The following is a 27122-nucleotide window of genomic DNA, read 5'->3' on the forward strand; positions in this document are numbered from 1 at the left end:
AGAATCTTATGAAGATTGTACATATAGGCTTTGCTGAGTGTATTTTGATAACGCTTTTAACAGTCCTGCCGGCAGGTACCCGGCCCTTTCGTGCGCACGAGGTGGGGGAGGGCCGCACACGCAACTCAATCCGCTGCGCAACGGGAACTACATTACCCAGAAGGACGTGCGCGGGCGCCCTGCGCTCTCTTCCAATGACGACCCCTAGTTGGGGCATTTCCGTGAACATTAAACAGGATGGGGCGGGATTTCCGGCCTCTTTCTGATGGCGGTTGTGTCGCGGCTCTTACAGCCGGTTGTGGGATACGAAATTCTGGATCCCTGGGTCCCGCCGAGTAACAGAAAATAGGAAGAGCCCGAGGGGGCACCGTCCACACTGCACAGGAGTGAGCGGGTTGCGGACCCTAGTTCCGGGATTTTCACCTGAGGTGTCCGCCATTATCCCGCGTGTCTCCTGGCCCCACGGACCCCAGAGGGTCCTATGGCAACCGGCGCGCTGACGGACCCGGCCCAGGTGACTTGCTCCCCAGATCCTGGGCAAATCGTCAGGCCCCCAGTGAGGGGCTCCTGCTCAGGGCCTTGCGGGTCAGGACTCTGTTTCCAGAACAGGAGGTGTGCACGTGTGGTGGCCCCGCTGCTGACTGGCGATGTGATGAGTGCGGACAGTGTTAACAGCGGTGGACCCAGCGCGTGTAAATCCACGGAAGTGCACCTTAGTCCGGGGCATTCGAGAAACCTGGGGTCGAGTCCCTTCTGCAGGGAGCAGAGAAGTTAATGAATCATAGCTGTGAGGGCAGCCTCAGCGTCTGGGCCAATAGTGTGAGGATTCTGAGAACCATGGAGGGTTCTTAATAAATCAGGAAAACGGTCAGAGTTAGAGTTTGGTTTTTTTGTTTGTTTGATTGATTTTTGAGTTAAAGGTTGGAAAGTATTTCAAAGGCTGCTCAGAGGGGAACAGACTAGGGAAGGCGATGAGGGTGGAAGCAGGGAGACTGGGAGAGCCGACTGCGTTAGACTCGGAAGAATACGGTGGTTTCTGGACGAGAGTGGTGGCTGTGGAAGTTGTTGACCTGAAACAAATAGACTGCCCGCGATTTCTCCTGCAAAGATGTTTCTTTTGTGGGATCATCAGGGAATATTGAAACTGGGATGTGCTGCCAGGGTTAGCGAACACTTTTACAGAAATTTTAAAAAGGAAGTTAGAAGGGCTGTAGTCAGTGAAGCGTCCTTGGCTTTCATTGGCTGAGTCCTTTCCAGGAAAGAGAGCCCTTCTTCCTTCGGGATTCCGCTATTGTCTGAGGTCAGTGAGGGCTCACCCTTCTGGCGTGCCAACTCTAACTGAGGTTTCTGTTCATTAATTTTTTACAAAGGAATATAAGTTATTAGGTTCCCAATTGAAGATAATTGGCAGGATTTCCTGGTGCAGTGACTGTGGCTCTGACATCAAGGTCAGTGAAAGGACAATAAAGGTTTTCTTTTGGCTGAGAGTCTGGAAGACTTGAGGCAAGAAACTGATGTGGGAAATCGGTTTGTACAAGGGATTAAAAGTTGGATTTGGGACATGCTGTTTTTGAAATATATAGCTTGCTGGAATCTGTAGTCTGGAATTTGGGTGGGGTGTCGCTGGCTCAGTGATGTCCATGTGCTGACAGCCTAAGTCCTGGATTGGGGGGCCAAGTCTGGATCTCAAGTTGGGGGGAAGTCCTGTCACTTTTCTGTGAGCTGAAACCCTCTCATCTGTGAGATGAGGGAAGGGAGAGCTGGGGCTGGAGGGCAGGGCCAAGTGGGTGGGACTTGCTGAGGCTGCCTGCAGATGGGAGGGTCCTGTGGTTCCGGGGCTTTCTGGGGAAGCAGGGGTGTAAGGAGTCGGGAGCCATGGCTGGGATGGAGATGGACAAGGAGGCGTGAGCTTGTGTAGATTCACTGCTCTGCACACAGCCGACTGTCCACTCCTTGTGGGGCCAGAAATGGGTCAGCCCCGCTGGTGGGGCAGCCCAGGCCTGGTCACGGGCACAGGTGCCTCCTCCCCCAGGAAACTGTGAGGTAAAGGTGTATAAATGTAACAATCTGTATGCAAGTAGTAATTGGTTAAAATGAGTATATATGTCTGTGTTACATAAATAGATTGATAGATAGATATAGATTGATAGATAGATAGATACTGTCTTGAGCTCTTCACATAGAGCTCTGAACCCCTTGGAATTTCCTGGGCATTAGTACTGTTTATTATATACAACAGCCCCTTTTATGAAACAGAAGTTTATTATAATGAAGTGACTTAGGGTCAGTCCCCTAGATAGGGACAGGCCACCAGAAATAACAAACGATTATAAATTTAAACTTCTAGCACCACTGGGGAACTCCCAAGGATCAGAAGGGAACTGGAAATTAGATGTAAAAGCTGCTGAACAATAAAATTCAAGGAGCCTCCAGATTGGTACACAAATTCAAATGATGGAGGTTCTGGGAGGCACATACTGAAAGGGCCTGGAAACTCTGCTGCCCTCCACCCCCTTCCTAGACCTAGACAGCTCTTCCATTTAGCTGTACCTAACTTGTATCCATTATTATAAACGAGAAGAAATCAGAAAAGTGGTTTCTTGACTTTTGTGGGTCCTTTTAGCAAGTTATCAAAACTCAGGAGACGTTCACTTGAAACCCTGAACTTGTAGCCAAGTGGGACAGAAGTACTGGTTGCCAGGGCACTAGAGATTGGAACTGGCTTCTGAAAAGGGGGCAGTTTTGTGGGACTGAGCCCTTAAACCTGTGGATTCTGTCACTCACCTCAGGTACTATCAGAATAGGATTAAATGTAGGACACCCACTTTGTGTCATTGAATCAGATCATTTGTGGTTGAAAAGACTCCGTGTATTTAATGTCAGAAAGAGAATCACAGAAACTCCAGGTATCAAGTAAATGTCACATTTATACAGTGATGTGGAAGACATTTAAGAGATACTGTTTTCAAAAGCATTTGCAGAAATGTTCATCTTGTCTGATAGCTCAGCCTTAGCAACAGACATGCAGTAATGCATCTGGTGTCCACTGCAGCATCATGAGAGGGACATCCTAAGTGTTGCCATTTTACACATGGAGACACTGAGTCTCAGTGAGGTTGGGTCTATGTCCAGGGCCATAGAGTTGTCCAGTTACAGTTCCAAAGAGTAAGGATCTGAGGTCAGAGGCCAGCCTGAGGTCATTCATCTCCAAAGAAGAGGAAGGGGGAAACAGCTCAGGCTTTACATCCTCACCTCACCATGATCACCTTTATCTCACATCCTCCATCTTTTCACAGGTTCTCATAGTAGCAGCAACATCTGTGGTCCCTGGACAGGTAAGTGGAAGAAGACGTCATCCCTACCCTTGGTCCTGACACACGATCTGGAGACACTGTTGTCCTAGGATGTTGTCCTTGGTTCTGGGCCCTGGGGTCCCCTCAGGCCCAGGATCCTGGAGGTCAGAAGTGGTCCTGAGGTGTTCCTGTATGTCCAGTGAAGAAGGTCAAATGGTGAGATGTCCCTGGGCACAGGGGCTGGCCTTGTCCACATGCCTGGAGACGAGAGTGAGTTGGGAGGGCTCAGGGAGCAGCAGGATTCCGCTGAAAAGACTGAGGGCAGGAGTCGCTCCTGGGACGGCAGCCTGGGGAGCTGGGGCTCTCCTGAGGGTGTGGGGGCCGTGCCGGGTTTGCAGCAGAGGAGGGAGTGGTCTGGCTCTGGGTCTGAAGAGGCTGCTCTGCCTGCCCAGGGGAGGAGATTGTGGGGGTGAGGGTGGAGCCAGGGAGACCCAGTGGAGGGACAGTCCTGGTGAAGGTCCACTGAGACTGGATCCCAGCAGCGGCTCTGTAGCAGGAGAGGAGGTTCGTTTCTGTCTCGTGTGTGAGTAAAGGTGACCTTCTGCTGTACAGGGTGAGGGACAGTGGCCTGACACGACCCCGCGATGTGTGCCTTTAGGGGAGAGTGGAGATGCCGTTTCTGAGATGGGAAGTCCAAAGTAGGAGTAATTAACAGAAGTGCTAGCCAGAGTTACGCATCACCAGGCTGAGTGTGAGGTGTCAGGTGGGCAAGAGGAAACACCTCTGGAGATCAGGGAAGGCGGGTCAGGCTTGAAGGTGCTCCTGAGCAGGTGGAGAGCACGTGGCCCAGGCCAGATTTGAGCTCTCACAGGTCATGGGGGCGATGGCATGAAGGTTGTGGGGGAGGAGGGTCTTCTCCGTGGACTGGCTCACTTGTTGGGCACTGGGACAGGGGTGGGTGTCATCACTGTGACGGATGCGTAGGTACAGTGACCATGAGTGTGTGTGCTGGGGCTGTGAGGGGCCTCAGGTGCATCCTGGTCGCGGCACAGGATCCTAGGGGGTGGAGAAGGTACTACTGAGAGGGACCCAGAGGTGAGGCCTGGGGCACTATCTCCCCTCCGCAGGCTCAGGGTTTGTGATAAGTGTTGCTGGAGCCTGCAGACTGTCAGAGTGGCTGGCCTGTGCTGAGGGGGTGTGGGGAACACAGTGAGACGCCCGAGGCCTGGAGCAGAGGTGGCAGTGTTGGGGTGGGGGTGGGGGTGGGGTCATGGTCTGCGGGTGCGGGAGGTGAGATCCTCCCCGCTGGGCCGTGGGGAGGGAGTGTGAGGATGACTCGGGGCCCTTGTGCTCAGGTTTCCCCCAGGAGGCTGAGTGCCAGTGTCATTGTTGGTGGCACGGTCTGTGTGATCCCAGGAGAGCCGAGCGGAAGGAGAGTAACTGGGCGTGTGTGCGGCCGCCCAGAGCACCTGTGAGCCCGCCCCTCCCTCTCTGGCTTAACTGAATGATCTGAATGATGGCGGTCCCTGTGGCATCAGTCTCCACTCTGAGGGGGGCCCTGGGTGGACGACCATGACCTGGGGGTCCTGGTTCCAGAGGCTGCTGTGAACTCACCTGTCCCCCTCCTGACAGGGCCCTGTGACCTTTGAGGATGTGGCTGTGTACTTCTCCCAGGAGGAGTGGGGGCTCCTTAGTGATGCTCAGAGGCTGCTGTACCACGACGTGATGCTGGACACCTTGTCCCTTCTAGCCTCCCTGGGTAAGGCCCCGCGTTCCCACGCCCTCCCCTGTGCTGGGCTCCGCCCTTCTTTCTGCGTGACGCCCCCCCCCCCCCCCCGCCTTCCCAGCCTGGACCGTGGGCGCTGCTGACTCCCTGATGTCCTGGCATTTGGCTGTTTCCCCATCCTGTGTGTGCGCCGTGTCCCCGGAAGCCGTTCACAGGAGGCGCTGGGCTCCGAGGCTGGAAGCCTGCCCGTCCACCTCCAGTTTGTCTCCCCGCTGCTGCCGCGCTGAGTGTGGAGACGTGAGGGGGGGGTGTCTGCGTCACAGGCTCCGCCTCCTGTTCTGTGCCCTGCCTGCCCCCGGGGTCCCAGGTACTTACCGCTGAGCATTTGTGGTCCACACACACTCATGTTTTTCAGTATTCTCCCCACGGTTCCTACAGCAGTAAATATCTGTCCTCAAGTCTGTCATTGGTTGATTCCCTCTGGGCCAGTGTCTTTCTCATAGTGGCCCTGTTTTCCTGTGAGGACTTGGATCTGGTAGGTTCCACGGCCACCCAGCCTGAGCTGAGGGGTGGAGGCAGCCCTGGGTGCCTGACGAGGCAGACACCTCTCTAGACACAGGAAGAGGGTTGACTGGATCCGGGGCCGTGAAGAGGAGCTGTAGGAAGGCGTGGCAGCATCCGTGAGTCTCATCCTACAAGCAAATGTCCTTTGCTCACTCTTGTTTGAGTCTTAAAGCTCGTCATGGCGATACCTGACTTCTATTTTTCTTTTGCATTTTGACACTTTGCCGCCTTTTCGTTTTCACTGGGAGCTCTTACCAATGGCTGTTTTCTGCCTCAGCGTCCTCCACGTCTGTCTTTCCCCTCACCCCAACCCCCGTGTATTGTTCTCCGATAATACTCTCTTAAAGTATTGTGTGAGGTGCTAGGATGTTCACAGTCCCTGAACACCAGCTGGTCGGGTGCATTACATTTTCCTGGAGCTAGAACATTGTACACAGTAAACTTGTCGCCACCAGAAAGTCCTGCTGAACATCATTGGCCAAGGAATGGGTTGTTCCAGGCCTGTCCTCTTGACATAGCACCATATCCCAGTATCTTGTTTTCTTGCTTGTTGTAAGACCTCCCCCATTCTGTCACCCTCACATCTAGTACTCAGAGTATATCCCCTTCTCACCCTGACTCTGGCTCCCAGTGGACCTAGACTCTGATGCGTCATACAAAAATCTTTTGGTCGGTTCCTGTCCCACCAAAATCTCCATACACTTCAGCATTTTTTTGTTTTCCTTTCAGGTTGCTGGCCTGAGGCAGATGCTGAAGAGGACATTTCCGAACAGTGTTTATCTGTAGAAGAAGTAGCACAAGCCAGGAGTCCAAAGCCAGACCCATCCATCCTGAAGACTCTTACTTCCGATACGTGTGTCCTGGTAGAGAAGGATGTTTCATACCTGGCCGAGCACCAAGGAGTCCCTCCTGGTCTGGAACCATCCTCTCCTGGGGCCTATGGGGAGATGTTCAGTTCTTACCTAGAGCAGCACCAGAAGCAGCCCAGGGGAGAGAAACACCTCACAGGGGAGGAGAGCAGGGCCTTGCTCATGACCGGCTGCACAGCGCGTGTATCCGACAGCATGTTCACATGCAGAGAGGTCAAGAAGGATTTCCTAGGCACCCTGGACTTTGTCCAGCACCAGCCCTGCCGCAGTGGAGAGCACCCACATCGAAGCAGGAAGAGCAGGGAGGTCTCCCACCCTGGGGCAGGGCGCTACAAGTGCAGCGACTGTGGCAGAGCCTTCAATAAAAAGTATAAACTCACGGAGCACCTGAGAATTCACACTGGAGAAAAACCTTATGAGTGCAGTGACTGCGGGAAGTTCTTCAGAATCAAGGGGGGTCTTAATCATCATCGGAGAGTTCACACAGGGGACAAGCCTTTTGAGTGCAGTAATTGTGGGAAAGTCTTCCTCTACAAAGGTAAACTTGTTGTGCACCAAAGAGTCCACACTGGAGAAAGACCCTTTGAGTGTAAGGAATGTGGGAGAGCCTATGCCCGCAAGGATTCACTGGTTGACCACCAAAAAATCCACACTGGCGAATATCCTTATAAGTGCAGTGAATGCGGGAAGCTCTTCCCGTACAAAAATAACCTTCTTGTGCACCAGAGGATCCACACTGGAGAAAAGCCTTATGGGTGTAGCAAATGTGGAAAGTCCTACGTCTTAAAAAAAAGGCTTCTTTGTCACCAGAGAATCCACACTGGAGAAAGGCCTTACATTTGCAGTGAGTGTGGGAAAGCCTTTGTGTACAAAGGGAGTCTTGTTGCCCATAAGAGAATTCACACTGGAGAAAGGGCTTACGGATGTAACAAATGTGAGAAGTTCTTTGTAACTAGCTCTGCTCGCAATAGACACCAGAATATTCACGTTGCTAAAAGGCCTTATGAGTGCAACAAATGTGGGGAAGCTTTTAAGAAGAAAATCAGATTTGTTGAGCATCAGAGAATCCACACTGGAGAAGAGCCTTTTAGATGCAGTGAGTGTGGGAAGACCTTCTGCTACAAAGCAAGCCTTGTTGTGCACCAGAGAACCCACACTGGAGAACGGCCTTACGTGTGCAGTAAATGTGGGGCAGCCTTTCTCTACAGAAGGAGTCTTACTGTCCATGAGGGTAACCATACTTTTGAAAATCCTTGAGTGCAGTTCTCTGTAGACAGCTCCAAGCTCGTGAAAAGCAAGAAAGTTCAGCACACTGGGGAGATGCCTTCTGGACTTGAGCCTTCCTGCACTTGAGTTAATATCTAGCAGCACAGTCCCTGGGTCGTAGTGTAGGTGCCTGTTCCTCTTCTGTGGGGCCCGTCACACATTCCTGAAGTGGCAGTGTCCTTGTACAGTCTCACCAGAACAGCCAGAGCCCGCGTTCCCGTGCTTGACGTTCTCACCAGCACTTGGTGTGGTCAGACTTCCTACTTTCAGTGACATCGTAGGTGTACAGCCATACCTAGTGAGTTTAACTTCCATTTCCTTAATGACATGATGTTCGTTTTTCCTGTCATAATTTTCATTCATATTTCTTTTTTGAAATTTTGCTTTATATGATTTGTCATCTTAATTACTGCATTTTAAATGTTCTCTATGGATTCTTTTTTTTTTCAGGGGGAGGTAATTAGATTTTATTTTTCAGTGGAGGCACTGGGGATTAAACCCAGGATCTTGTGCATGCTGAGCATGTGCTCTACCACTGAGCTGTGCTCTCCCCTTGGATTCTTGATTTAGGCTCTTTTATGGAAATATTTGCCAGTATATTCTTCCAGAATTGGTCTTGTCTTTTCAATTGCTTTTCCAGAAAAAACGGTTTAAAATTTACTGTAATCTATTTTTTTCCTTTATTGTTTTACTGATTTAAAAAAGAAATGTTTCCCAAATATAAAGACAGAATTTTCTTGACATTTCCTTCTGTAATTTATAGTTTAGGTTTTGTAGTGATATTAATAATCCATTTTCAGTTGATTTTGGATTTTTTTTTAATATGGATGCCGAATTGCTGCAGTGATACTGATTTCAAAGACTATATTTTCTTCTTTGAATTGCTTTATTATCTTCACTGACGGTGTATCATTTATGTCTGTGTCTATTCCTGGACTATTCTGTTGCATTTATCTACTTTACGCCAGTACTTTCATGTGTTGAATATTTGTTTATAATATGTCTTGAAATCAGGTTTGTAATCTCTGATTCGCTTTTTCAAAGTTCTAAAGGCTATTCTTGGTTCTTTGCCTTTCCATGTGAAGTTTAGGATCCACTTTTCAATGTGTACATCACAGAAAATCCTGCTAGGAGTTCGATACGGATTGCACTTACTCTTCAGTTTAGAGAGAAGTACTAGGTGTTCCAGTCCATAAGCACGATGTATCTCTTTTTATTTAGAGCTTACTTAATTTTTGTTAGAAATATGCTTTAGTTTTCTGTTTGTTGGTCTTGTGTAATTTAAGCGTCTCTAGGTATTCTCTATATGTGATGATACTGTGAAAGGGAATTTTAAAAAATTTTTAATTTGTGAGTTGTTCAGTGCTAGGACCCTGAGCTATCAAAGTAAGGATAGACGTGATCCTTCTTAATCTTATAAGTGACATCTACAGAGAGCTGTTAGAAGTACTGTACCTTTGAACCATTATTAAAATACTTGCATTAGGATAAAATAAAAGGAGGACAGCTGCCCATTGCTCTCTTACTCACTGCTGTCCTGGAGCTCCAGTTTCATTCAGTGACGCAAAATGACGAATATGCCACAGTGGGAAAGGAAGAAATAAATCACCAAACTTACATCCTCATTTGTTATCTTCACTGAGTCCAAATGTGGACAGTTTAGTGCCTGAATCCATCATAAACTCCTAATTTTTTCATCACCCATATGCTGCCCTTCTTGCTTCCTTAGGACCCTTCCCCTTCTGTTACACTATGCACTCAGCATCATAGATGAGCTGCTCATTGTATTGTTCCAGCAAATACAGAGTAAGTTCCAGGAGGGAAATGTGTGTTTATATGTTGTGCACTGATAGATTCCATAGTCCCGGAAAAATGTCTAAAACACACATGATACATATTGATGTCTTAAAATATGGGGTAAGTGGCAACGCAGATTTAACATTCATTTGCATGACTGGATACGCTTCCTAACTTTTCTCACGCTGTCTTTTCCTTTATTTTCACCACCCTCAATGGTCTTGAGCTACAAGAAGAAATCATATTTTGCAAAATGCCTTTATTTCAACTAAAACTCCCCAGTAGTCATTTTATTGGCTTCCTTCTCTCTCTTATTAGATGTCAGGTTTTTTTTTTTTTCTCACATTATATTGGGATTTTGATTGTTTATTTCAAAAACCAGCTTTCCTTCATCAATGTGTGGCGCTCCTGATGGGTATCTGTCTTATTAAGCACTTTTACTCGCTGTTGGGACTCACATAGTGCCATGTGCTTTCACAGTTTATCTGTACTCCCTGAGCAGACACTGTCAGTGCGCTTACACGTGAAGCGGTAATCACTTCCCTACAAGCAGATGACATAGTGGAGTTCTAATTGTTTATCACAGGCTTATATGTCACCCCTGTTGCTCACTTTCAGAGATGCTGCCATGGCAGCCCTTGTTCTGGGAGCAAATACACATTTGTTCAGTATCTCTTCAGCGATCTGATTGTTTGGAACTTTTATCTCAGGAAACCCAAGATTAACTATTCTTAAAAACTAAATTTGGCTTCCTGAGGTTAGGACAATAGAAATAAAACCTTAAGTAGATTAGCCATATAGACACATAGATAGAGATATAGACAGATGAGAAGAAACCCATAAAAACAAAAGGCATTTGCTGAGGAAGCCAGACACACGTTGCCCATCATCAGTCTGTTTCAGAAGTACCTGACATCTCCCCTCCTCAGTTTGTATTGATTTGAAACTTGTCTCACTGGTCTCTCAGTAAAGTCACTGACCAAAACAGGGTTCACTCTATAGGCTTCACGTTAACGTAAGTTGTGAGTAATCAGATGAAGAAGATGAGTTCCCAGTGTGAGTGGGTACATAGTGTCCGTGTGATATCCGTTGATCAGGGACATGTGTCATGCAGCCTTTAACAATGTGTCACACACTGTGTAGGGAGGTGTCTATGTGTCTATCCTTGGTAGAAGGCTGTTAATTGCATTTCAGTTTCCTGGATGTTCTCTTTATCACACTAATTAGGTGAGAAAGGCACAGCTCAGTGGTAGAGTGCCTAGCATGCACAAGGTCCTGGGTTCAATCCCCAGTGCCTCCACTCTAAATAAATTAGCCTAATTATTCCTCCCCTCAAAAAAACATTTGACACTCCCTACCCTCCCAGGAGTGGCTTGGCTTCCATTGCTTCTCTGTAAAAATAGATCCTTTCTTCTAGAATCTATCTGTATTGTCTACCTATCTATTATCTGTCTGTATCATCTTTGCCTTAGTGTGATTACATCTCAACTACATGTCCCATTTATAATTTTTTTAAACAAAATTTGGACCAGACACCCTACCCTCTTAGAACAATGGATCCACCCACACTCAGTGAGAACAGTGCATTTAATTTAGATCCCTCCTGTGTCTCCATGGGAGCTTTGGGAAGTTACCAGTCATTGTTGGTGAGTCACTGCAGGTTGTCAGGAGTCGAGTGATCCACAGATCACGCCAGTACTTTCATGTGTTGAATATTTGTTTATAATATGTCTTGAAATCAGGTTTGTAATCTCTGATTCGCTTTTTGGTTCTGGTTGTCAGGGTTCTTGGGTTTATGCAAACTTCCAAATTCCAGGACCAGTTAGCTTTCACAGGGGATTTCTACCAAACATATAAAGAGGAGCTAATACAAATCATTCTCAAACTATTCCAAGAAGTTGAATAGGAATGAACACTTCCAAATTCATTCTACAAGGCTACCATTGCCCTGATACCAAAACCAGGCAACGACACTACAAAAAAAAAGAAAACTACAGGCAAGTGGGGGAGGGGGGAGAAACTTCGGTTCTGGGGGTTGTATGAGGTCAAAATCTTTCAGCACATGGTTTGGTTGCAGGACTTGTGGTTACATGCTGTTGTCTCTGAAAAACAACTCAGAATCTTGTTAGAAACAGGATAGGGCCAAGTTTTGGTCTGATTCTGCAGTTACACATTCAAGAGAGTTTTCCGGGCCTTTGCTCATCTTATGGAGAAGAAACCAAATATCCCTGATATATTTCACATGATGAATATTTTACGTTTTGACCAAATGTGTTCTGCCTAAGGTTGGGGTTTGCAGAAGCAGAACCAGACACAGAGTTCAACAACATGCGATTTATTTGGGGGAAATTATCAGGGGAAATTGAACAACAGAACAAAGCAAGGAAAAGAGCTAAGCAAGAGTATGGCTTCATCTGGAATCTACCTCATTTTGATCCCATGTGGAGCTCTGGAGTGTAAATGGTACCACACATTGGTCCCAACCTGAGATAAAGGAGCATCCTTTTGTAACTCAGGTCAGGCAGTCCTTAAATATTCTCCAGATAAGCTGCATGCTGTGCTTACTTTCTTTCTAAATCATTGGACTTACTTGTAACTTCAAGGTCCATATATGAGACATTTTACTTTGTGTTATTTGTGAACATTAATTTCTTCTGTTGAGGAGTCTGGATTGCATAGCTATGGGCATTCTAAATAATCCATCAAAGAATAAAAATTCTGACTTGTTTTACCAAAAGAAAAAAAAAAATCAGAGTCCCACATTGAAATGCCTACAATCTGCCTCATTTGGATGTTTGATACATTCTTAAAAAATATGTTCAAAAGTGAGATTATAATATTTCCTCCCAACTTCCTCCACCCATACCACCACCACCCACCTTCCCATCACAATTAATGACAAACCCCTTATTCCAGCTTGGACAAAAACCTTGACTCACCCTTGATTATTGTAGTATGACACAAAGGGGCTGACTGGGGGGTAGAGAAGCCATGTTCTGATCTGAGGACATCGAGCTGTCTAACCACAATCATGTGCAGATCCTCAGTAACAAAGATACTATATAATGAGAACATGGGGCATCTTCCCAGAATGAAATTTTACTGAATAAAGGTTAATGCATTAAATGAAGTAATTGTGAATAATGTTGTTAGAAGAATGAAACTGGTGGAGAGTCATTTACCTTTCACAGACGGTTTCAGAGACAATTTCAAATCTTTTGGCAGACAGTATCATTGCAATTACTGCAAACAAATTGAGATAAAAAAAACCAGAACATTTGTCTCACAGTTCAGGTGGCCACTTTCTACGCACTTCTACCACTTCAGGAACTGACATAACAGGAAATGAAATTTGGTAAATACCTCTACTTTTCAAATAGACCTCAGGTGTCACACTACTAAAAGAAATTAACATGCCTTGTAATATGGAGTAAGAAATACTATATTGATAGGACAGTTGGGTTGGATACAAATACAATCAATGAGTACAGAGGCGGGAAAAATATGTTTTCTGAGGGAAAAAGAGACAGCGTCTTGGCCACGTGATTCAAGGCTGCCTAATACCTGTGCCTTCTTCACCTCTGAAGTCTCTTCTCTGTCGTCCCTGGCCAGTCCTGAAGCCCAGAGAATGACTCAAGCTTCAGTCTCGCTGCAGTGAAAGAAAAGCAAGGTAGTATTTATTAGTTCGAATCTTTGGGTGGACTCCCTTTCTATCTGCATGATACCAGTGGTCTGGTGTGTCCCTTTGGGATTTTAGCCTTTGGGCACATATGAAATAACACATCTAAACATTTCCCTTAGTTGCATAAGACAGACCCCAGAAACGCCGGGGTGGGGGGGTCGGCCATTTAAGAAGCCACGAGGCCTCGCCGCGCCCGCGGACCCGATGAAGTCGTTTCCCAGGGGCCCTCACGCAGGGCCCCCTGATCCGCGGCGGAGATTGCCGAGGGGTTGCCCTCCGAGGTGCCAGGCGGGGCTGCGGGGGCCACGTTACCCAGCAGGCTCTGCGGCAAGAGGCGGTAGCTCTGGGCCAATGACAGCGCAGGGCTGGGATCCCGTGTCGGGGCGACTTCCGGCGGCGTCCTCGTGGCGCTCGTTGTGGCTGCGGCTGGCTCCTCGGGATCGCTGTTCCGCTGCCCTGAGCGGGCTCGAGGCCCGGGAGCACGGACCCTCGGGAAGAGGCCTCCCGCCCACCCTGCGCAGAGGCACGGCTGAGTGTAGGCGGGGCAGCGGAGGGAGTCGGCTGAGCGCTGGGGATCCTCCCTGGTCGTCCACCTCGCACGGCCCGGGTTCCTGCAGAGCGTTCCATGATGGCGGCGGAGGCGCGAGCGGACCCGGCACTGGTGAGTGGAGGCCCCCTCGGGCCCCCTGGACCCCCAGCCCCGTCGTCCTGGCTCCCGCATGTAGAGGATAGTGTTGTCTTGGGCGTCTTCACTTCCCCTAACGCTGCCTTTCAGTCTGGTGGCCGTGGAGGCTGGCCAGTCAGTCCCAGCCAGGCGTCCTGAATTCAGGCCGGGGTTGGTCTGGAAGGTTCTCAACTCAGTAGAGCGATGAGCTGTGGAGCCGTGTCCCAGGCACATGAACCACTAGGTGTGAATGCCGGGAGGTGAGGCTGAGCCGTGTGGAATTGCGGATCTCCATTTTGTCTGTTGGGAATAGAATGCGCCGAGAAGTCAGGTCTGGAACAGCAGGCTGAGGAACGGGGACTTCTTTTACTTTGCTGGGAACCGTGGAGGATTTGGAGGAGAGGAGGGAAGGGATCTGATTCGTCTTTTAAGAGGCTTCCTCTTGCCGTACAGTTGAGAGCAGACTTAAGGTGAGAGAAGTCAGCATCAGGGAGGGGGCTCCCTGCAACCCCCCAACATACGTGAAACCCTCAGTTCCACATGAGTATCTTCAGCCACCCTCCCAGCCAAAGTGCGTATCTCAGGTGTGCAAAACGAGTTTCGGAGCCCACGGTCTGGGTTCAGCTCCAGGCTTTGCCAATGCCCAGTAGCAGGAAAGTCTGCTAAGTCCAGAGCCCCTCAGTTTCCTCAGCTGTGAAATGGGGTTAATAACAGCATCTTCTCTGCGGGGTGACTGGACGTGAAAACCACTGAATGCAGCACCAGAATGCTCCAGAAATGCTGGTTGTGGCTGTTCGTTAATCTGATTTCTAGGGTTCAAGGAGCCCTTTTCCCTGGTCTTGTCCTTTTAGCAGTACAAACAGGAGAGAAATGGGACATCTCCGAATCCCCTCTGTGTCTGTGCTGTCTGAATGGACTGAGCTTTAGGAAAGAGCTCATGTAACACTATGGAAACTTCAGCGTGCATTGTAACCGTGCCCTTCCCAGGGCTGTTACCCTGAGCAAGTCTCATGGGTGCCCTTGTCTTCTATTTCTTTGGGGTTAATGACAATAGTAACATTTCCTCCCCTTGGCTTGAGGTGATCAGAGAAGGCACATGTGTGGTATGTATTCCCCAGTATCCAGCACTGGCCAGGTAGTGTCACTCTAGATGCTTTTCTGGGAACAGAGGTCCTTGTCCTGTGATGATCTTAGGGGCTCACCCGGGGAACTCCAGCCCTGGGGTTTCCTGGGTCTCGGGCCTGTACCTAGTTGAGGCTATGGGGAAGAGGGAGAGCCTGGGGACAGATGCACTGTGGGTGCAGTATTTTTGGAATGACTGCTCCTTTTCTCGAAGGGCCCGTGGGCAGGCTAGGGGCCAGGAAAGTCACTGGATTCATGTTTGCAGTTGCCATGTATTCACAATATGCAAAATACAAAGATGTCCTGCTCCTCACAGCAGTGAAGCCATTTTTCTCTTTAAGACACTGGGGGGGGGGGTATATAGCTCAGTGGTAGAGCCCATGTTTCATGTGCATGAGGTCCTGATTTCAATTCCCAGTACCTCCTCTAAAAATAAATAAACCTAATCACCCACACCAAAATAAAATAAATAATAAATTAATAAATAAATAATTTTTTCAAAAGACACTTTGATGTGAAAACTGAGTGAATGCATTACAGATTTGGCGATGGCCCCTTGCAGGAACATTCTGTGCGTTTCTATGTCAACACACAACAGACCCTGTTTACTCTTGTTACAGCCTCAGTCACCTTCTGCAGTTGTCTCGTGTGTTCACTTTTTGTTCATGTGGCCCCCTTTGTTCATTCCACTCCTCCTCCAGTGGACCCTCCTCAGAGAGGCCTTCCCAGATTTCCCTTTATAAAGTTGCCCCCAACCTGTCTAATCTCCACACTATTTTCTTTTAAAGTTATTTTTTTGGGGAGGGGGAGGGGAGGTAATTAAGTTTATTTATTTCATTTTTATTTATTTATCTATTTATTTTTTAAATGGCTGTACTGGGGATTGAACCTGGGACCTCATGCATGCTAAGCACACGCTCTGCCACTGAGCTGTACCCTCCGCTTCCCCACTCCATTTTATGACATCAGAACCCATGGGGCCATCTGACATTGTCTTGCTCGTTACTCGGTTGCCTGTTGTGGATCTGTTAGTCCCTGTTGGCACTCTAGCCCTAGGCCTACCACCGGACCAGCCCTGTAATGGGCTCAGTAGTAGGTTGGAGAGCTGGTGGGCTCGCCTCACGCGTGGAATCAGTTCAGACCCCTACGGTGGCCTGCTGCAGCTGTCCCCCTGACTGCCTGTGTGCCTGTGTGTCCTCTCCAGCTCCACCCTTCCCTGGCTCACTGCCCTCCAGCTCCGCCATCCTCCGTTTCCTAGCTCTTACCCACTTCCTAGTCTTTCCCTGCGCAGTTAGTTCCCTCTGCCTGGGGCACCGTCTCCAGAAGCCTGCAGGCCACCTGTGTGCGTTCTTCAGCCCAAATGCTCTGCCCAAATGCCACCTCTTTGCAGAGATCGTTCCTGGACTTTCTGGTTCTAGCTGAAAGACTCCCTGCCCCCACATGTTTGGGGTCTGGCATTTTCTTGCTGAGCTGAGTGTTGGGTTGAGACTTTCCAGGGCGTTTGAGGAGCGAAGAGGAATCATCAAGAAAACAATGATGATCGTGGGCTTTCGTTGGGCCCTTGATCTGCCCTGAAGGACAGTTGTTCTGTTTCAGTCCTTCAGGCCTCACCCCTCGGTTAGGCTCTGTTCTTTTACAGAAGGCTTTGCAGAAGGCAGACTTGAGGCTCAGAGATGTTGTTACCTGCCCAAGGTCACACAGCTCTTGAGGAGTCGAAACTCAAAGCTCGTCCATCGGCCACCAGAGCCTGTGTTCCCAGCACAGTGGGCTGGGAAGGCCCGAGGGTGACACGTATGTGAACCTTTGTGAGGTGGGCAGGGCTCCCTCCTACAGGCGAGCTTGGTAGAAGCCGGCCCAGGCGGAGGGGACCTTGTGGACAGAGGCAGTGAGGACGGAGTTGGTCAGGGAGGCCTGAGCAGGCCCTGTGGTTGCCAAGGGCTCCCCTACGTGCTGAGATGTGGCTTGGGGAGAGGGTGTTCATTTCCTGGCGTTCACCCCCCCCCCACCCAGGACACACGACACGACCACTCAGAGTCTGCTGCCCGCATTCTCAGGGTCACAGCTACATCATCTTTACCCAGTTGGTCCTTGAGGTATCCATGCCTCAGGGACATGAGCTGTCAGGACCCAGAAGGGAAAACTGACTGCTGGTTCACTGCGGAATCTCCTCGGGGAGTCTGCTAGGGCCAGGGGGCCTGAGCAGGTATGAGGACTGGTCCAGGGCCTGCCACTCCCGGGACAGGTGACGCCCCCCTCAGTGCCTCTCCCCTGAGGTGGGTGAGGACAGCCTGATCCTCTGCCTGTGTCCTTGGGTGTATGTTGAGGGGTGGCCGAAGTGCGTTTGACAGCAACTGTTATTAGAGGCGCTTTGTGTCCTGGTCACTGTGGGCCGCTGTGGTCATGGAGGGATGTGGGGGCTACATGCTCCCTGGACCAGGGGCACTGGGTTCAGATCTCACCCCTGCTGTGTAGCCTGGGGTCTCCCCGGGCGACTCGCTAGAGCCCCCTGAGCCTTAGCTTTGATGGTGACATGGGGCTGAGGGTGGCGTTCCCCTCCGTGGCTGCAGGAGGGTGAATGAAAGTAACAAGATACACAGCCTGTGATGAGCAGGGCCTCACGTGTTCACTTTATGGCCCTTTTTTTGTCAGTTCTCACAACAACCCGATGACGTGAGACTCATTATTATACAGATGGGGGATATTGAGGCTCAGAGAAGTGAAGTGGCTTCCCCGAGGTCACACAGCAGGCTAGTGTCCATTCAAGAGTCTGAATTCACACCCAGGAGGCTGCTCCAGAGCTGCGGCCATGTATCCCCTTTAACACAGCCTGTGAAGCCCTCAGCCTGGGGCAGGACCACAGTGAGGACCCAGAGGCCCAGCTGCTGTTCTCACTGTCCAAATCAGCATCACTTTATTCCCCTGTTCCTCTGACAGCCCAGAGCCCTCAGGGTCCTCACAGGAACGCCACTATCTGCGTCAGGCCCCACTGCTTCCCCCCGCCGAAGGCTTTTCTCTCAGCCTCGTCTCTCAGCCCAGCACAGAGCTCGGCCCTCAGGAGGCCCCAGTGACTCGGGCCTGGATCCCTCTGCACCTTCACCAGCAACTGAGTGACAGGCTGTGATGCCATCCACAGCCCCAGAGGATGACACAATGCTGCTGTTTAACATTTCAGGCACCGGTGACCTTCAAGGACGTCATTGTGACCTTCACCCAGGAGGAGTGGGAATTCCTGAACCTGGCTCAGAGGGCCCTGTACCGGAAGGTGACTCTGGATACGTGCAGGCTCCTTGTGTCCCTGGGTAAGGCTTCTCCTGTCGTCCGTGTGGGGACCAGCAGCCTCCTTCTGGGTTCCAGACCCTCTCTCCGGGCCCTGGGGGGGTGGACAGGGTCTCTGAGCCCTGCCCTCCCCCCCGCAGTCCTGCCGTGTTCTGGGCCGACCGCCTCCTGCCCGTGCTCCCTCGGTCTCCATTCGGGTCCCTGAGGAAGAAGCATAGTCCTCGCCGTGGAGGGAAATGGGGGTGCCCCCACACTACCCAGGGGCAGGCTGTGCTGAGGAGCTGCCTTCAGAGCTGGGAGGCGGCGCGTTGGTCCCCGGCTCCGGGTCTCCCCTGGGCCCCTCTCCAGGGGGCTCCTCGTCTAGCCGTCTCTCACTGCAGCTTTGGGCAGGGGTGGGCACCTCGGTCCTGGCTCTCGGACACCCTCAGGTTTCTTCTGCCTGCATCCCGCTGCGTGCCTGTGTCCTGCCTTTTCTGCACAGTCATTTCTGTGACCAGAGGGGGTCACTTGCGCCCACACCTCCTTCAACCTCTCACCCCAGCACTCAGCACAGGCTCAGCCCAGGGCGCTTGGGGAAGATTCCCGTGCAGGGGACCTGACCGCCCCAGCCTGGCTGGGTCTGGTGGCCCCACAGCCCCGTTAGGAGGGTGTGGGTGGTGGGCTGCTTCTCCAAGATGGGGGAGAGTCAGGCAGGCCCTCGGAGGGCTTTGCCATCATCTTTGTAAGTAACACAGTCTCAGTTGAAAGTCTTCCTTGTCCCTTGGGGTGTATACGGCCATCCCTTCTTTCGGGAGGTCTCCCCGCACTCTCTGCTGGGGCGACAGAGGAGTTTAGAGGACACCCGGATGTGTCACCCCATGATCTGATGAACACCCCACGGAAGTCATTTCCCTCCTGATTCTTTTTTTTTTAATTGATGTATAGTTGGTTTACCATGTTGTGTTAGTTTTGGGTGTACAGCAAAGTCATTCAGTTATAAATATATGTGTGTGTGTATATATATACATATATATATACACTATATATATTGTTTTTCAGATTCTTTTCCATTTTAGGTTATTACAGGATACTGAATACAGTCAGTCCTCTGTGCTCCATAGTTGGCCCCTGTTGTTTGTGTGCTGTGTGCGTGGTCGTGTGGAAGCGGTCTCAGTTCCTGCTGAGTCCGTCATGCCTCCCAGGACCGTTGTCTATTTTCCTTTTCAGCAGAGGGAGCGACCTCCACCTCTCACATCCCTGAGGAGGCTGAGGAGGTCGCTGGGACCCCATAGCCTTATTTTGACTTCATTGTGGTGTTTCAATGGTAACCCATCATTTGTGACAAGGGAAGTGTTCTCCCATTTTCTGGAGTGATATGAGACTCCCTTAGTGAAGAAATTGGTTAAAGAAAAAGCAAATAAGTGTTTTGGTTTAAAGAGAAGCCTTTAGTACCAGTTCATCACAGCTAGCGTCCTCCGAGCACTGGGGCCGCATCAGGCCTGTTCCCAGCACTTGCCCTGATCTGCTCACCGAATCCTGGGAGGTGCTGTGTTTTCCCAAAGCTGCCTGACCCCGAAGCCAGTTCTCCCTCCTCTGGGGACCTCCTACCCAAAGGAAGCAATCAGATTTTGGAGCAAAAAATTTTTTTGCGAATATTTAAATACTCATCTTATTCAGTGATACTATTATTTTCCTAATGTTATTGCATTAAAGTGCACATAGGCCTGTTTTACTCGTATTCCTACTGTTGTGACTTCCACTGGATCAGTGCCCTCAGGCTCCTCTGCCCCACTGTATAAGGAGAACACAGCCCTGGCAGTGTGTCTCAGGAAGCTAAAATGCTAACATTTGAGCTCAACTGTTGAAGATGCCAGCCTCTGCCTCCCTTGGTGGTAAAAGCTCTTTCCTTTGTGAATGATGCTGAGAGATGATAGTGGATGTCTGTGTGAATGGCCACATTCACCCGAGTCACCGTGTAGACTTCCTCCCTGTGTCTACCTCTTCTGTGGTTCATCCAATGCACACTTTGGGGAATCACCAAGAAGGCCCCTGGCACTGTCCCCTGGTCCCCGACTGTTAAATCCTCACACTCACATCCCCAGTTTCTCCCAGCTGCTGGCCCCACAAAGGGCCCATGAGCCATCTTCTCCCCCATGGAGTGCTGAGCTGTCTGGGCTTCGGAACCAGGCAGCCTGGTGTTGCATCCCAGCTCAGCTGCCTCTGGACTATGTCGACGGGTTGAAGTCAACCCTGTTCTCTGTTTCCTGCTCCCTCTCCCAGTGCAGGGGTCGGCCTGCAGCTCATCTGGGTGCCTCACAGCCACGAGACGCTGCAGCGGTGACTGGGGCAGCAGAGCCCCTGTTCACCTCATCGCCCTCCCTTCTGCGTGAGTGACCGTCTGAAGTCAGCAGTCCGCCTGAGACCGCTGCTGGTGGGGGCGCCATTTGCAAGCGGCGGACACCGGGTCTTTCCTTGCTGCCCGGTGCCAGTTACCAGGGCGCCTTGGCAGCTGCTAACGCCCAGGCCTAACCCTAGAGGTCTGGTTCGAACTGGCCCATGGTGTGAATCAGGCAGCACCTGGTGAGAGACACCCTGACTTAGATCCATGAGGGAACAGCTTGGAAGGAGAGGGTGACTTTGCCGGGGCCCCGAGGCTGCACGTGAGCAGGGTGTACAGCTGCGCAGCATTGGATTCTGTAGGATGAAGGGAATTGTGTAGACACTGCCCAAGGTGGGTGTCTGTGCCTTGGTTTCCAAGACCAAAGTCAGGATTTATTTCTGCTCACACGGGACCACCATTATTCTGAAATGCTTCCTGTCCTGAATGCCATGCTTTATAGAGAGGGTGGTCTTGGTCTTTACAAAACACCTTTGTCCTGTACCTCTGCAAACAGGGTGTCCTGTTCCTAAACCAGAACTGCCCTACCTGCTGGATCCTGGGAAGAAGCTGTGGACAGTGAAGAGACGCCTTTCCCAAAGCACTACCTCAGGTGGGTTGCCAAGGGCCAGGCAGTGGGGTTCCCTGCAGCTTGCAGACCGGAGGGACTTCTGCTTCTGAAACTCCGTGGAAGCTTCGTGTTGGGATATCCCTGGCGACACCAGTTTTTTTCTTACTGGAGGTAGTGGGGATTGAACCCAGGACCCCATGCGTGCTAAGCACACGCTCCACCACTGAACTATTAACCCCCTGCCCCCAAGGGACACCAGTTTCCATGAATGGTCCTGCCATCCAAGAGGTTGAGGTCAGAAACAACCTGGAACCATCCATCAGACCCCCTCCCCCAGCCACCCCAAGTCCTGTCCGTTTCCTACCCCACATCCATCTCCTGAGTCCGTCCCCTTCCTGAACGTCTCCATTCCGCCCTGGTCCAGCTCTCGTCATCTCTCATCTGCATGCTGCCACACAGCCTGTTGTCTCCACACATCTGCTCTGCCCAGCTCTGTGTCCTGCCCCCGCGATCTCAGCCACTGGCCGTATTTCAGACCTCCCACCACTCCCCAGCTGTGGGGGCCTCAGCCTCTGAGCAGATGCAGGTTACGGATTACTGCCCTTTCTGTCAGTCCTTTCAGACCCATCTGCATCTGCTGGCTGCCTGCAGCTTCTGTTCTCCCCTCCCTCTGAAGCTGCAACCAGTCCCTGCACCAGGAACATCTGCTGTCTGGGGAGCGCCTTTCTTCTCTCAGGTCCTTCCTGAGCTCTAGAGTGGCCTCTAGCTGGTGTGGCTATGTGTACAGCCCACTTCTTAGAGGAGATCTTTTATTCTTGGGAGAAAGGTCTGCACTGGACTTCCACTCACTTCCTCGACCCTTTTCTTTTTTCCTAATTTTTTAAACTGAAGTGTAATTTACACATACCGTTGTTCATGGCTCTTAGTGGCTTAGCTTGATGAATTTTCACAGATGAGTAAATCCAAGTAACCACCATATTCAGGTCACGATAGAAACTTTAGGAGACTCCTCATGAGCCCTCCTAGTCAGTATTGCCTCCTACAAACATGACTCTCAATACTTGGACACCATCAGTGAGTTTTCACTGTTCTTTTGTTTGTTTGTTTTGTTTTGGAGGGAGGTAATTAGGTTTATTTATTTATTATTTTCAAAATGGAGGCACTGGGGATTGAACCCAGGACTTTGTACATGCTAAGTACACACTCTACCACTGAGCTGTACCCTCCCCCACCACGATTTCACTGTTCTTGAGTGGATATACATGGAACTGGAAATCAGCACCCTGTCTGTCTCTGTTCACACCTCCACCATCCTCTCATGCCTGCAGTTCCCTGGACACCCAGGATTCTCTCTGCACCTCTGTACTCTCTGTCTCCTTTGGCTGTGAGGCCCTCTTACTTTCTATATCTGGTAACTACTCCTAGTTCTTTAGGACTCAGACCTCCAGACACTCCTCTTGGGAAGCCTGCCCTGACATCTTTCTCTCTCCCATCTAGGCTGGGTTAGATGCTCCCTTCCCGGTGTTCTTGTAGCACCTTGTGACATCCTTTCTTAGAACAAATGCAGCACACATGGTGTCCTCATTGCTTTCTCCTTGGGCAGTGAGGAAGGGACTCCACTCTGCCATCCTCTGGCCCCTGCCCCAAATTCTCCTCAAGGTGGTCCCTTCAAAGGTGTTATGAATCCAAAGACCAGCAAAAAGCAAAACCAAACCAAAACCCCGAGTTTCAGAGATGTGAAAACCCAGCAGGTATCAGTGACAGTGTTTCCGTCCTCTTTTTCCTGTTGGCTTGGTGATTTTGTTTCTTTCAAGTTGGCACTGCTAATAGGCCTCTTCTGTGTATTGAATTCCCTTCAGGTGACAGAGGAAGAACCAAGACCACAGATCCTGCTGCTTCTCAGTCAGGCTCCTCTGAGGGATGCTTACCCCGCAGGTCGCTGTTTCAGGAAGGCTCCGGTGTTTCCATTTTGGGGAAAGCCAGGAAACCAGGAGGACCATCAGAAAAGCTGAGAGGGCACCTGAGGACAGGGGCAGTTCCCCAGAAGAAAACCCTCCTTGGAAAGATGAACCCTGAATGTGGTGATTTGGGAATGGGTGACAGTCTCTGCTCAAAAGATTTACAGGATCGAGTCTCTACAGGAGATGTTCCCCATGAGGGTGAATCATGTGGATCAAGGGAAGACCCATTGTTTCATAGAGGGAAGAATTCCTACACATGCAAGGAATGTGGGAAAGGGTTTGTGAAGAATCGCTTCTTTCTTCGACATCAGCAGACTCACACTGGAGTGAAACACTATACATGCAAAAAGTGTGGGAAGACCTTTCTCAAGAAAGTAGACCTCGTCGAACACCGCAGCATTCACATTCGGGAGAAACTCTATGAGTGCATCAAGTGTGGAAAAGCCTTCAGGCGCAAATCACACCTCACGGAGCACCAGCGGATTCACAGTGGAGAGAAGCCCTTTGGGTGCACTGAGTGTGGGAAAGCCTTCATCCGCAAATCGCATCTCACGGAGCACAAACGGAGTCACAGTGGAGAGAAGCCTTATGTGTGCAGTGAATGTGGAAAGGCCTTCGCCCACCAGTCTGATTTTATTCGGCATCAGAGAACCCACACTGGAGAAAAACCCTTTGAGTGCAAAGAATGTGGGAAAGCCTTTGGTGACAGCTCTTCTGTAACTCGACATATGAGGTGTCACTCCAGGGAGAAGCCCTATGAGTGCAGTGAGTGTGGAAAGACCTACAGCTACAGCTCAACCCTCAGCACCCATCAGAAGGTTCACAGTGGGGTGAAGGCCTACAAGTGTAAGAGATGCGGTAAGGCCTTTTACAAGAAGGAAGGCCTCAGGCAACATCAGAGGACTCATACTGGGGACACACCTTTTTAAAGGAACTACTGTGAGGGGGCGAGGGTGTAGCTCAGTGGTAGAGTGCATGCTTAGCATGCACAAGGTCATGGGTTCAAGCCCTGGTACCTCCAGTAAAATAAATAAACCTAATTACCCTCCCCCATGAAAAAAAGAAAGAAAGAAAGAAAAAGTAAAGTAACTACTATGGCAGATCATTTGGCCAGAGGAAAAATCTTCCTTGGCATCTGAGAGTTCTTGCCCAAGAGAAACTCTGGTGTCCCTCACACGCACAGTTCTTGCTGTTGCTGTAGTGTAAACTTTACCTGTAGCTGAGCCCGGGCACTGCAGAAATTGAGGGCCAGTCTGTCTCAAAACATGTCTCATCAGAATTTTCCATGGCCTTCTTTCTCTGACCCAGGAGCAGCCATGGTCCTGCCCAGATTGGATGAGTTTAGGTGGGAAGGTACGTAGAGCAGTGAGGAGACTTGCACCAATTCGCGCACTTTTCTCAGCGGTGCTCCTTACCATTGGCCATAACTCAGGGCAGCTCGGGCCTTTTGGGTTCTTGGTTTCCTCCCCTGTAAACTGGGAGATCAAATAACCATTGGAACCCTCGTTTCCATTATTTGTAAAGCAATTCTGTTGACCAACCCACCTCACCAGGTGGTTGTACAGGTTATAGGATAGTATTGTAAAGTGCCTGTCATGGTGTTGGGTACGTGGACATGGTTAAGAGTTAGCTCCTGTTACTCATATGTTACCCCCTTGTACCATCCTGTTCTTTCCTCACCAGCAGATGTGCTGATGGGATTTTTCTGGTGTCAATATACTGGAGGTCCTGAAGGCATCTCAGTAGATTTTAGTTCTTAAGAAGCTTGCTCGTGGGCTCTGATGACATTCAGCATAAGGTCTTGGTTCCTCATCAGCCAAAGCCGGACATTCTTCTCTGCTCCTTGGTTTGTTTTTTTTCCCCCCACTAGTGGAGATAGAGTGGCTGAAGATGTCATGGTATATTGTGCTTTGAATGGAAATTCAAAACCTCTTGAAAATCCTTTGTGAAGGGAATTTTGAGCCATTAGAAAGTACTGACTGCTAATTTAATTTATGTCATATTTGTTTAATGTAATAGTTGATGTGCGTATTTGGGTTTAAATATGTCATTTCTGGATTTCTTTGCCTCACCTGTTCTACCCCACCTTTTCAAAAACTTTCTATTAATTACTTACAGATGTTCTAGTTTGGAAAGCATATACTTTAATTCTGTTTGTTATTGTTTAAGATTTACAAGCACTTGTTTAAAGCAGTAGAGCACAGAGTTACACTTTTTCTTTTTCCCAAGCTATAAAAGGGACTTAGAAAATTAACCAGTATATCCTATCTCAGTATATGTGGTGAGACTTCACGTGTCAATGCCATCATTCTAACTCCACAAGGAAATGGTATTCATGTTTAATACAAATCACGAGCAGTTGTATCCATCCAGTGTATTCCCCACTTGTACCCTCATTGTTTCTATCATTGCAGATCTTTCATCAGGGATCAGTTTTCAAATCCTTAAACAGAAACTTTAGGAGTTCATATTATGTGTGTTAATATCCCATTAAATTTCCCATTTTTGGCTCAAAAATAGTCTTATTTCATACTCTTTCTTGAAAGACAGTTTTGCTGTGATAGAAATCTAGATTGTCAGATCCTTTTCTTCAGCAGATCCTTGAGTAGTTCCTTCCACTATATTTCAGAACCATAATTACATTGGGAGTGAGTGGCAACTTAGTTTGTTTATCGCCTTCTGGTCTTAATTTAGATTAGAAACAGAAATAGTAACATTAAGATGTAGGCATTGGGGGGAAAAATGATGGAGACATACGGTTTGAGGCCATCACCCAAAAAGTAATAAACAGTGATGAATGTGTAGAGGGAGTAATAAAATGGAGTTATCTGGTGGCTAAACTGATTGGATTGCACTGGAAACTGGGTAGATGCTCTCCTATCCAATTTTTTCTTTATGGACACCCAGCTTCCCTTACATGTAAATGAGGTTGGGGCAATGGAATATGGGCAGAAGTGGTGGTGAAATTGTCTTCATTATGTCTTCTCATTTTTGCTTCTCCACTGGGATATCCCCATGGGTATTAGTGATTTCAGTTTTCACACTTCCTCAGGATTTAGTCTTTTAGGAGCTGCAGGTTCAGGCTATGGACTGATAATGGGTTAGGGCCCTTGTATACGCAATTTTAGCAAGTTCCTGGTGATGCTGATCCTGCTGGTTTGGGAACCACTGAATCAGCACCATTTAATGTTAGTTCACAAAGACAATGCAAACAGGTTACAATCTTTTTATTATCTATTTTTAGTCGTTTTATTATGTTTTTTAAATTATATATTTTTCCTGAGGGTCTAAGAGGCCTAGGAGGTTTGCCTAAGGCCACACAGGCAGGGGTCTCCAGTAAGAGATCTCTCAGGTTGCGGCTTCGCCCAACGTGGCCGCAGAAATCTGGCGTGGTCCGTCTTTGGAGCCGCAGAGCATTATTTCCCAGTGTCCCTCGCGGTGCCGTCTGGCCTTTGATATGCAGAGTGTAACGGCCCGTCCTTACCTGGCAGCATGCAGGGGAGAAACTACATTACCCAGAAGGCCGTGCTTGTGCGTTGGCGGCGGACGTTCATCCAATGACCACCCAGGAGAGGATTTTCCTGGGGCCCGAGGAGTGGGGGCGGGACTTCCGGGGCGTCACAGAGGCGGCGGCGGGTCCGGTCGCTATGGGGGCGGAGACTTGAGTCCTGCGACGGGGCTGCTTCCCAGGAGGCTTTTAGGGGCCGAGGAAGGAAGGGGAGGAGAACAGGACTTCTCTCTGCGCCTTTGTCCGAGTTGTGACGCCGCCTGGCTGTGCGCCCTGCCGGCTCCGCACCAGCCCTCCCTCATCCAGGTGCCCAGAGGCGGCGCCTTGGGCCTTGTGTGCGGGTCAGCCCAGGACACGGCCGAACGGAGAGGGAGTCCGCGAAGCTTGAAGGCCCCACCCGCGTCCTCACCCAGTTCACGGGGTCCGATGGCGACAGATTCGCTGGGCCGGATGCAGGTGAGTGGGTG

General features: G+C 49.7%; 2 protein-coding genes across 5 annotated transcripts in view; both read left to right on the forward strand.

Annotated features, from left to right (window-relative positions):
- The first annotated feature begins 227 nt into the window (after nt 1-227).
- On the forward strand, nt 228-8731 carry LOC105074424 (uncharacterized). Its single transcript, XM_074370944.1, has 4 exons — nt 228-514; nt 3297-3335; nt 4926-5052; nt 6313-8731. Exons 1-4 carry the CDS (start codon nt 482-484, stop codon nt 7707-7709), a joined length of 1596 nt encoding a protein of 531 aa, XP_074227045.1. The 5' UTR covers nt 228-481; the 3' UTR covers nt 7710-8731.
- The window catches only part of LOC105074517 (zinc finger protein 599-like), a 29107-nt gene continuing 9862 nt past the window's right edge, over nt 7878-27122 (forward strand). For 2 of the 4 annotated variants that reach the window (XM_074370940.1, XM_045521939.2), the window contains exons 1-5: nt 7878-8016; nt 13103-13185; nt 18156-20624; nt 21133-21228; nt 23046-27111. In XM_074370940.1, coding sequence (XP_074227041.1) covers nt 20153-20624; nt 21133-21228; nt 23046-24076 — 1599 coding nt within the window. In that variant the 5' untranslated portion in view covers nt 7878-8016; nt 13103-13185; nt 18156-20152 and the 3' untranslated portion in view covers nt 24077-27111. Of the gene's footprint in view, nt 8017-13102; nt 13859-18155; nt 21229-23045; nt 27112-27122 lie in introns of those variants that run through there. The other 2 variants (XM_074370942.1, XM_074370943.1) reach the window with 2 other exon arrangements.

The sequence above is a fragment of the Camelus bactrianus genome, chromosome 9 (assembly GCF_048773025.1).
Source record: "Camelus bactrianus isolate YW-2024 breed Bactrian camel chromosome 9, ASM4877302v1, whole genome shotgun sequence".
In the NCBI taxonomy this organism is placed as follows: domain Eukaryota; kingdom Metazoa; phylum Chordata; class Mammalia; order Artiodactyla; family Camelidae; genus Camelus; species Camelus bactrianus.

Excerpts from the sequence above, each read along its gene's own strand:
- LOC105074424 (XM_074370944.1), top strand. The coding sequence starts at position 482 with ATGGCAACCGGCGCGCTGACGGACCCGGCCCAG. Across the intron at positions 515-3,296 it reads CGCTGACGGACCCGGCCCAG|GTTCTCATAGTAGCAGCAAC; the intron begins GTGACTTGCTCC and ends ATCTTTTCACAG. Across the intron at positions 5,053-6,312 it reads GTCCCTTCTAGCCTCCCTGG|GTTGCTGGCCTGAGGCAGAT; the intron begins GTAAGGCCCCGC and ends TTTTCCTTTCAG.